This window comes from Gallinula chloropus (genome assembly GCF_964237585.1).
Source record: "Gallinula chloropus genome assembly, chromosome: 13".
Classification (NCBI taxonomy): Eukaryota; Metazoa; Chordata; class Aves; order Gruiformes; family Rallidae; genus Gallinula; species Gallinula chloropus.
In genome coordinates this window covers 18,294,556-18,305,563 of record NC_140098.1, presented here as the reverse complement: position 1 = coordinate 18,305,563, position 11,008 = coordinate 18,294,556, and the positions used below count along the sequence as shown (strand labels likewise).

General features: G+C 41.9%; 2 protein-coding genes across 2 annotated transcripts in view; both read right to left on the bottom strand.

Moving 5' to 3' along the window:
• Positions 1–243: 243 nt before the first annotated feature.
• Positions 244–6,867, bottom strand: GCSH (glycine cleavage system protein H). Its single transcript, XM_084270124.1, has 5 exons — positions 6,709–6,867; positions 3,845–3,924; positions 2,551–2,614; positions 904–1,035; positions 244–373 (listed from the first exon to the last, which is right to left on the bottom strand). Exons 1-5 carry the CDS (start codon positions 6,824–6,826, stop codon positions 276–278), a joined length of 492 nt encoding a protein of 163 aa, XP_084126250.1. The 5' UTR covers positions 6,827–6,867; the 3' UTR covers positions 244–275.
• Positions 6,868–7,372: 505 nt separating this feature from the next.
• The window catches only part of PKD1L3 (polycystin 1 like 3, transient receptor potential channel interacting), a gene marked incomplete at both ends in the record, with an annotated part of 39,633 nt that continues 35,997 nt past the window's right edge, over positions 7,373–11,008 (bottom strand). The window contains 4 exons of the mRNA XM_084270300.1: positions 7,373–7,483; positions 8,300–8,431; positions 9,257–9,358; positions 10,297–10,507. Of these exons, the coding sequence (XP_084126426.1) occupies positions 7,373–7,483; positions 8,300–8,431; positions 9,257–9,358; positions 10,297–10,507 (556 nt within the window). The remainder of the gene's footprint in view (positions 7,484–8,299; positions 8,432–9,256; positions 9,359–10,296; positions 10,508–11,008) is intronic.

Sequence of the window (11,008 nt, the reverse complement as noted above, 5' to 3'; positions counted from 1 at the left end):
TTTGTTTGTCAAATGAATCTTGGAAAGATTTTAGCAAATAAATTCTGATTCCCAAAATATTCTATATAACACCCTGAAGTTGCATAAATCAGACAACAGAATGAAAAACCCTCATAGGTTTGTTAAACATTGTTATCACTGCAGGTTGTTTTGGCTGTGTACATGTGATCCTAAGTGGTATTTTTCAGGTGGCCAAAACTGGATACTCTGTACTTCACTGATTGATGACAAATTACACTGAAATATTTTATATGGATTTATTTCATTATTCCAGCTCAGTCCTCAATGGATTTTATGTATTTCTCATAGGCATCTTCACTCATCAGTTCATCAAGTTCAGCAGGGTTTTCCACAGTCATCTTGATAAGCCAACCTGTAGTTAGGAAATTAAAAACAGTTGCTCATGTCTTACAAGAAGGATTCGTTCATGTTACTTCCTTAGGAAGGTAGACCCCCAGCAGGCAATACCACCTGGGTCCTGGCAGTGCAGGTAAAACTGTTTCAATACTTCAAAAACTGGCAAACAACCAACCTGTCACAAGAAATGACCTTTTGAGTCAGACCAGTCCAATTTAGTGCTGTCTCTGACAGTGGCATTCAGGAGATGCTGTCTAGAAAGAGGTAGAGAGCCTGACCTCCTCACTATCAGAAGAGAGAAACACAACCAAGGGAAACAGATTTAAATTCAACCAGTGTATATCTGAAAAGAACACAATATAGAGCAACTGTCAAAGACAAGACTACAATAATATTTCTATGTTCAGTCTTACTAGGCTTGAACTCTATTCAATATATTCTATTAAGCCTCCACACCATTAAACTTGCAGGGCCATTTGTGATGGCAGGTGGCACTGCCAGGATCCAGGTGGTGTATGTTACTGAAAGATAAAAATGACATCTTACCATCTTGGTAACAAGATTTATTGACGAGCCCTGGATTATCTGCAAGGGCAGCATTAATCTCAGTCACTTCTCCTGAGAGAGGAGAGTAGAGTTCACTAGCAGCTTTCACACTTTCCAAAGCTCCGAACTCATCTGAAACACAGAATACAATGGAACACTTGTAGGAGAAAAATATAAAAGTGCTTTAGATTTTTAGTCACACATTCTGGCAATGACTTGACCATTGAAGAAGCATCTTGATCTTGAGCAAGGGAAACCAAAGAGACTGAAGTCACCAACCTTATGACAACAATCAGCAGCATTACATTTGATTTGGGAACTTGCATAACAAGCTAGCTGGCTAGTACAAAAAGGATGGAATTTCCTTACATAGCTAATCCTTTGGCTAAAGCCCTACAGCATTTATGAACGAACATAGGGTCAGAAGGAACCACATCTAGTTCTTGCTGGAACAGACCTAAACATGCCTTCTACTTACAATTTAAACCTTTTTATATATTAATTTAGTTAGAAAACAGACAGCCACAATCTCAGGAATCCCAGTTTTCCTTCAGAAACACTAACAAGTGTTACTTTAGTACTTAGAAGCAGCACACTGGGATCACCCAGCCATTCTTCCCTTCTATTCTGTAGGCAGTTACAGAAGTGGTGCCTGGAGCAATGTCAGTCCGGAGTAACTCTTAAGCCACAAGCAAAGAAGACAGGGGCTAGAGGAACACGGAGCTGTCAGAAAAGTAGATAGGCATCAGCACAAGGAACTGGAGAACAACATGTTCTGGGAAAGCCTGGAAGTAGACTAAGGCCAGAATGGGAGGAAAAAAGAACTAACCGGAAACGAAGTTCTTCCAGATGAAGCAAAACTACAAGTTGGTTAATTAAAACCCAAAACAGAAAGGCCTTTTGGCTAACGTTCACCATTCAGTGCAATGCAAGAGATTTGGCTGAAACAGTTTGATACAGACCTGTTTCACAAGAAGGATGGCAAAAGAAAGGCCTGCTACTTTACCTCAGAAAAATCTACACTCTCATTCTGCAATGTCTGAGGCTAATGCCAATCTTTTCTTCACATATTATTAGCAAGACAGCTCTTCATGTAAATAGGAGTAGGCTTTTCCTTTCTACCTGTTACCACTGTCATCTTTAACATGGCAAAATACCAGTTATGTCCTTAATCATTCAGTTATATATGTTGCTAGTGAGCAAAACCCTGTAATTACAGTTGATACCCCAAAATACTATACTTATTCATAGAAATATTAATAGAAAAAATTAGAGCTTGATACCGATTAGATGTTTCGCCTCATGCAACTCATGAAATGCATGGCTGCAGAATTAAAAGCAACCCAGTTTAAACACTAGTGCTCAAATAAAAGCTTAAATATTTTAAAATTATCATATAGTTATTATGAAATATATTTCAAACATTTGATTTTTAAATAAATGTCTTCACAGCTTAATAAGCAGGTAATTTCTGCTACTGTGCATGCTCTGACAGTGACGATTTGGAATTAAAGCTGTCTCTTGTAGAAGTACCTGCATTAATTTTTGCATCAAGATTTATCACTGTCTTAATGATAAAATTAATCATTGCAAAGAGAAAGTGGGATTAGTACAATAACTTCAATAGAAATTAGAGCTGAAACTTACCATGTTTACTCAATTTTGTGCCAATTTCTGGAAGACTACAGTAAACAACGTCTCCTAATGCTTCCTTAAAAGGAAAACAAATGCATCAAAGCATATGTTAAAAAATCTATACATAGGAGAAATCTCATACAGTAACTCTAGAGTCTGTATATAGGTAATCTCTGCCTATAAAGGTAGTTCTCATACTTTAAGACCTTCGTATTTTTCACTTTCTTCATTTTAAACATGTAACTGTTCTGTTATCATGCCCCAAATGCCACATTATTGTTTACCTCTTACAGTGTGAATAACCCTCAGGCTGAGTTACAAGGTCTATATGCAGATTTCTCCAGGCAGAATGAGAAGTAACACCTGCTGACCTTCTTAGCATCAGCTATATAGTAACAATTGTTTTAAAAGACAAAGTTCCCAGTGATTTGAGGCAATCACCTTTTTGTCACAAAGCACAGACGATTTACATCTAGTGCAGTTTGAAAGAAAACACAATGCTTCCTCCCCAGAGACACAGACAAGTGGAAAGCTGTTAGCATACAGCTTGTCCTTACTGATTTAATAAGGAGCCCTATCAGATAAGAATCATCTCAACTAGAATAGGCTTCTGCCTCTTCACCGACCATCGTGCCCTGTCTCACAAAACACTAGGGACCTTAGAGTGTCCCTGTTACTCACAGAAAACTGAGCTTATGGGAAATGCTGCTCGTCCTAAGAAACATTAATTCCACTGCAATGATAGCTTCTCCCATGAGATTTTCTTAGGTTTCACATACAGCAAGTCTCTGCCCAGTGTTTGCCTGTGACTATTCCAGATCAAGCTCTTGCACAGAAACAAAACAAAACATCCAAAGGAATTCCTATACTAGAGTAGGAAATACAGGTCATGTTGTACTTCTATTCACAACTGTTCTTCAGCCAGAGGGATTGCACTGTACTCCTGTCCAAGGGAAATTTGGCCTTCCAAGTATATGATATCCTCTTCACATAGCCACAAACTCCTCTGGCACATAAGAACTGAAGTAATAAAGCAGGCTTTGGATTCTGCTGAACCATTAAGTCTCTCAAGTTCATCTCTCCATAGGCTCAATCCAAAGCGATTAAGAATTTATTAGAGTGCTGAAGCAGCACTCATTTCTCAAATAATGGGATAGATCCAAGTCCAAAAACTGCACTCAGTGTATAGCATATGCAATTAGAACAATAAAGAAAAACCCCAGTAGCTGTCCAAAGAGCAAGGACAAGAGCAGGTATGTATAAACAAATACTGCAGACTTGGGTAAGGGGGGAGGGAGATCAATACCTGTGCAAAATTGCTGATTCCTACTGTTCCAATGCCGTTTTCAACAGTTATCCATTCATGCTTGTCTGTGAATTTGCGGGCTAAAATGAAACAAGCTTGATATTTCAGAAATAAGCGACATGTTGCTCACTGAAATACAGTAACACGTTTGCAGGCTTAAACTGGGGGTGGGGCGGGGGCTGTTGTTACTAAGGTTAGTTTTGTTTGTTTTTCTTGGAAAAACATTTTAAACAGCACATACAATTTACAGAAGCATTTTGTTCTGCTGGTGGCATGCTTACTGACACAACAGAAGCTCACTAGGTGTTCTGAGCGTATCACTAGTTCCTGCGAATACAGAGTGGAAGTAGTTCTACTTCAAACACAAATCTAAAGCATACATGTGTGCCCTACTCACAGTTATGTATTTCTATAATAGCTTAATTGGCTTTTCAAGTATATTTAGTGTTTGCTTCTAACAACCACTTTATTATTCCTGGGAAGGCCAGGACCCGTTAGCAGCAGGGTCAGCATTACAGCATCTCACTCAGAGGTCTTTCACAGCCAACAGTTGTAGTAAAGCTGCAGCCTAGCTAGCAGAAGTAGCAGATTCCAACATTCCTGACATTTCCTATAGAGTCTGTTTCTCCCTGGTTAATAAGAGCTATATAAAATTAAGGCAAATTAATACAGCAACTCATACAGGTAATCACTACTGAAGAGAATTTGCTCTCTATTAATACTGTTGCTGTGAGAACAGTATGTATTACACTATACAGTTACTCCATATGGTTTTGAAATAACTGTATTTAAGACCCTGCTAAGTCTTTTCACAGCAATCTTGGAATTCTACAGAAATTTTAGATCCTTAAGATTCAGAGCTTTTATTACAACTGATTCTTCTTACAAAGTCCTTCAGAAAAGCTTCAAAATGAAGTAATTGAAACAGGCAACATTTTTCTTGCTAACGTTTTACCTGGAACTTCTCTTACTCTGAGCATTCTCAGCCTGCTTTGTCTGAACATTTGTGACATTACATTTAACAAAGACAACCAATATCTTCTTATGTAGAATAATATTGTATAACATCTGCTTATAAACCAAAGCTAAACAAGCAACCAAATTGAAAACACCAAACCAACAAAAAAAACGGAAGACTGCCATGATCAATGTGGAACAGTGCACTAAAATGGTCTCACTCAGAAAAGCACATAGGCTTCTTATAGGAGGGGAAAAAAAAAGGCAAAAAATGAAAACTTCTAACTGTGTAACAAAGCCCACTGCAAATAAAGGTCAAATTAAGAAGTTAATAAGTAATCTCAAAATTTGAACTTTGTGCCTATGTGATCAGTCCATCAAATAAATCAAATTAAACAAATATGAAATTCAAGGCATACCAAATCTCTTCTGTGAGCATTCTTTTTCAGAAGAGCAGTTAAATTTCCTCAAGCTTCATTCAATCATTTCAACGTGACTTCAGTTTCAGCTTAACTAGCACATTCTGAATTCAGACCATAATTTAGTTTAGCCTGCCTCTATTAAATATTTCATAAATATATACCTGAAGAGTGAAGGAAAACTCACACCTCCACAAAGAGGCATACAAAATTTTTCCTCTCTGCCTAAAACAAAAGCATAATTTATGTTATTCTTTCAAGTTATTTCTAAACAATGGGTACATTAAACTATTAGAACAGTGAATAAAGCTTAGATCTCAACTCAGTTTGTAAATAATGACTAATAAATGTTATCTCTTGCACTTGCACCAGAAGGCAGTTGAACAGACAGGTTAAAAGACTATCTGGGAGGAAATTTATGACTTCTTCTCAGAGGTAGTTGTTACTTTTATAGCATATTCTTCTCCTCTCCTATCTTTTCAACATTTCTATTCACTAGAGTACCACAGATTCTGACTTCTGTGGCTAACTTATTCACGAAGAACTTCAGCAGCAGTAGCTACTGTCAAAATTAACCACATTAAGTGCAAAATGACACCCAGCACTGATGTGCAAGCCCATCTCCTGCCTTACCACTTCTGTAGCTGTACAGCACAGGAGATGAGGAGACAAGAGTCAAACTTCTGCAGCCAGAACAGGCCCCAGGCCCTCAAAGTCTGGCTCAAATCTCCTGGCTGCCCTCTCCAATCTGACTCCTGTGGCTGCCACAGCCTGGCCTCCTCCACCCCACCCATTTCTTCCCCTTTCTTGCACCACTGCAGAGGCTCCTCGGAGCTATCAAGAAGCCGTTCTGGCACAACTATCTCAGGAAAAGCTGTCCACCTAGTACATTTTCAGCCCACTCAGTGAAGCCTCTGGCTGGCACCAGGCAGGCACCCGGACACTTTGCTGAAAATATGCAGCACGGAGAGGAGGCTACAAGAAGCTTTCCGCTAGTTAAAGGAGGAGAACTGGCTACTGGTGGGAGGAGGAACCGGGAGAGCATCAGCACCAGGACAAGGGACAGGTGAAGCCCCAGGCTGCCAAACGCATTAACCGCCCCCAGCAGCCTAAAGCCCTCGCAAGGCTTCAGCCATCTTGCGAGGCTCTTCCCCGACTCTGCACGGGCACTGGAGGGTGGGGAGGCTCCGTCCGAAACCGGCGGGGCTCTGAGGAAGTTTCAGCATCCCGCGGGGCAGCCGAAGCGCAGCGGTACTTCTGCACACCACAGCGAGTTCAAACTCGGGGCTGCTCCGCGCACGGGCGGGGAGGCCGCTTCAGCCCGCACCGGCTGCTGCCGGCGGGGGCAGCCAGCAGCGCGACCGGCACCGCTCCTCCGCGGGCTGCGGCCGCCCACCCTCCGCTCCCGGGAGCCCTGACAAGAAGCGACGGCTCCCGACAGAACCGGGCCGCTCTCTCGAACCGGGCCGCCCCCCCGCCGCCACTCACCGGACAGCACCAGCGAGCTGGTGGTCAGCCTCCGAGCCACGGGCACCTGCAGTGGCAAGAGGCGCGGACAGAGCGGCGCCAGGACCGGCCCGACCCGCCGCAGCGCTCGCCACGCCATCTTTGCCCCGGGCGGCCGGGCGGGGGGCGGTGCCACGCGGAGCTCCCGCCCTGCGGGGGCGACCGTTACCGCGCGCGGGAGGGGCGGCCGGTCGCCTCAACGGACGGTGCGGTTTGCGGAAGGGAGTAGCGGTCTCCAAAAAACCGCCTGGCAGCCGGGGAGTGAGGCTGCCTCGTGCCCCGTCGGCGGGCTGCTGTGCCGCCGTGCCTGAGGCGGGAGCAGGGGGAAGGAAGGCGGTCCGGGGGCGCCATCTTCCCATGGCGCTTGTTCGGCGGAGAGCAAGGGGCGGTAGCTAGGCGGTGCCACAAACGCTCGGTGATTTATTAAATACGGATCCTAACAGGCTACAAGAAGTACACGAGGGACATTTAATGTCAGGTTTAGCACTATTCTTCGCTAATATTCCATAATAACATCAGTCAGCGACACTTTATTAGTCAGAAGCCACGATAGCCTAAGTCTAGCCACTACAGCTGATAGTTAAAACGCAAATCTTTCACTTCAAAAGTGACTTTTCACTGTGGTTATCGTTTAATCGGTGACAGGTTATTCCAATTGATCATCGGTGACTGGCTTCTCTTCCTTCTTGCCTTTAATCCCGAGCAAATTGAAAAGTTTCATTATCATCAGATCAACAATCTCTTCCTCTTCTGAAGCCTAAAATAACAATGAGAAGTAAGTTATGCAGATGGACGGACCAGAAGTGGATACAGTCTCAGCTGAAGCCAGAGAAAGTCACAAGAGAAAAATCTCTATTTAAGCTGAAATAAGGCAACTTTCCTTCTAAGCAGAGCATGAGCCACTGCCAAAACAAAACATGCCAGTATTTATCAAGAGACAAGCCCCAGATGAAGATGGGTGAGCATGGACACTATAGAAGAAGGTTTGGCTCTATGAAAGCCCATGGAAATCTTGGTGCAGCAGTCTGGAGTTCACTTGCCAGCTACCACACAACTGGTATTGTTACACTATTGTATACACAATGAGCCACCCACCCTTTCTAGATTAAGTCAATGAAAAAACCTAAATATATCTTTACAATTGACCATACCCTTTGGTATTCTTGGCAGTACTGGAATACTAACTGGACCTCACGGTGTGTTATCAAAGGCTTGAATGTATCAAGCACTTGCAGTAACTTTTTTAACAGGAACCTTAAAGTCCTGTGGATTTTAGTGGCAGTTTTGGCACTGATTTCAATGGATCTGGGGCACAAGTCTTAAGACTTTTTTGCTGGGTTTAGTATGTGAACCGAAGACTACAAATAGGGTTGTGTACTAAATCTGAACAAGGACTCGTCTGAACAGGAATGGACAGTGTAAATCTGGAAAAGCTGGTATGCTTTATGAGTGAATGTAGACTCCTTAAGAGTTGGACTGAGTTTACATGGGTTTCATCCAATTGTAGAATACCTACATTGTGAGTAAGCGCTGCACAATGTTAAAAACTGCAGGACAGCTTAGTTGAACACACCTGGTAGTGCTTCTGCTCCTCACTAAAAGCAACCAGAATCACTGAAATGAACAGATTCAGCACCACAAATGTCATGAAAATGATGCAGGATCCAATTAAGAAGGAGCCTAAAATTGGATTGTAGTCCAAGACCTGTAGTATTAGTAAGGTAAGAAAATTTTTCATTGAAAAAAGAGCATACATGCAAGCAGTTAACATACAATGTTTCTCTCTGAAAAACCTTGTGGCTAATAAATTATGCTGTATATATTATACATATATAATTTTTCTCTTTTAGTCACTTTCTGACAATTATGTGGTGTAGTACACAGATGATAGACTATTTTACACGTGATATATGAATATGGGCAATCTTTGGGGTATTTTAAGCATTTGCATTTGAGTGTAACAGTAGGAAAGTTTCATGTGAAAGTCAACAAGCCTGGAGATCTGTTTATCCACAGAACTAATAACTGAAGCTCCATCATGCCTCAGTTTTCAAAACGTACATGAAACCTCTGTATGCTTTAGTTTAGTAGTGTTTTTACAAAGAAGCCCAGTCAGGCTGTCATGGACACATAAACTAAGGGTTGTGCAGAAACCCAACCCCTTCATTTGTATGGATATGTTTTCACTATTAACAACATGAGTTGCAGATGTGAAAAACTCAATGTCCAATTACTGATCTTCAAAGCTACGTGTACCCTGTTGGGATATGGGATCCATGATCTGAAAATATCTATCAAGGGCAGCTTCATGTCTGAGAACTAGCTTAACCCACAGAGAGCTGTTCAAAGGAAGACTTGGTGTCTTTTTCTTGTCTTGATGAGAAAAAATGCCTGCTTTAGGAAACTATGGAGCTTGCAAAATTAGAGTAATGTCTAGGACTAATTGTAATGCTTTCAGTTTGCTGGGTTAAAGCATACTTGATAACTGAACTGCTAATTACACAGTGATAAAGTTTTCAAGCTTAGGTACCTCCTCATAGTTGAAGATTCCCAGCTGAAGACTGACCATGGTCTCTGCTGAATCAAAGAGAGTTTTGTAAGAGTAGAGCTTCCAGCCAAATATCAGATTTGTCTGCAGAAGAAAGAAGGCATATCTGGTGTCATGATCAGAGTCCCTGCTGTATTTGTCATCGGAGCAATGAAGTTATGCCATTTGGTTTTGGTTTTTTTTTTTCAAACACAGGAAACACCAGGCAAGATCACAGAGGGGGAATAACTTCATGGTTACAAACACTTGCCTTTCAGTGCACAAGTTTGCCCTCAGTAACCAAGGTACTGTTTTCTCCATTTATATCCTGTGGGCCACACCAGTGCCTAAAGCTATCAGGTAGCCACAGTGTCTGTACTGAAGGGAGAGATGAGGAGCATGAAATCAGGCTCTGTGAGACTGCAGCAGGTCCCATTTGTCACAGAACTGCCCTTTACAGGACAGTTAGAATCTGGCTCAGATGGTTCCCACTTTTTTCAGTGATGTTGCTGTTGAGATGTGCTGAATTTCCCACATCACTATGCCAGAAGATTTAAACAAAACATTTCAGCTAAAACAATAAATAGTTGCAGTCCAATAATTCCTTAATCTTATTAGAATGAGAATATAATTTTATTTGTATAATAAGTATTCCTATAATGGGCAGAAAAATAATTATATCCTGCTGAAAAACTTGCCAAACAGAAAACGGCACTTGCTGCACTTTTCCCAATTTAAACTTTATCCAGAAAATTATTTTTCCTGTGCTTTCTTCTGTCACACCTATTACACACAGAGAATCCATTTCTTTGTAGCAGTGATTGTGTATTAAATTTCAGATGGCAAAAACCACACAAGTGGATATTTTAACTTCCCCTTCACTTATACTGAAGAATTGGGCTCTCAGCGGCCAACCTGAGGTTTAGACAGGCAGCTTTATTCAATTTTACACTTCAAAGTTATTTTGCTTTCAGCATTCAGAGATAGTTAATTTAACCTGACAATGCCTGGGTGCAGACAGCAGAAACCACAGTGGTACTCACAGCAATGGAATAGGCAAGGAACATGATTGCAATAACAGTGATGAATCCAGAGATGTCACCCCATGCCCTCCTTAGAGTTGATGTGATCATGTTTAGTTTTGGGTTGAGCCTCAGGAGATGCCACAGTTTCACTGTGGAGAGGAGCACTAGGAATGCAATCAGGTAGCCGAGGACTGCATCAGCTCTTGCTGTTTCATTAAAGCTCACACAGCTGCTAGGAAAAAGAAAGAAAAGCTGTAATAGACTGTGCACACAGGAGCCTTTGAAGTGTATAAATGACTATGCTGCAAAATCTCATCACTCTGTCCTTGTTTTCACTGGACAGCTAACTTGAGTTCTTGCTTGAATGTCCCCTTTGGTACTCCCTGCTGTGTGCACACAAAAAGCTCAGTTGTACATGGCAGAAGTTTTTTTCACAGCACTGGCTAGAGCTGACAGAGGCTGTGGCCCGAATGCTGCTCGTTTTTAGCAAGTCACAGTGTAAAGGCAGCTAATGCACCATCAAATTCTGACCCTTAGAAAGGCAGACAGGTTCTTCTGTACATGTGTGGTTGAAGAGGATGGGGTTACTCATGCCATGCGGGACACGCTGCCTGTGATTCCAACAAGTGTGAGAAGGTACTGTAAGGAATAAAGTAAAAGACTGGAGGTCAGAACTGTGATCTGTGACTGAGGTGAGTCAAGTCTTAATGTTAGCTAGAAAAAAAGCTTG

Bases quoted from the DNA above. Each gene is read 5' to 3' on its own strand.
- GCSH (XM_084270124.1), bottom strand. From the start codon at position 6,826: ATGGCGTGGCGAGCGCTGCGGCGGGTCGGGCCGGTCCTGGCGCCGCTC. The intron at 3,925-6,708 runs GTGAGTGGCGGC...GTTTCATTTTAG, and splicing joins CAGCTCGCTGGTGCTGTCCG to CCCGCAAATTCACAGACAAG. The intron at 1,036-2,550 runs GTAAGTTTCAGC...TCTGTGTTTCAG, and splicing joins CACAAAATTGAGTAAACATG to ATGAGTTCGGAGCTTTGGAA.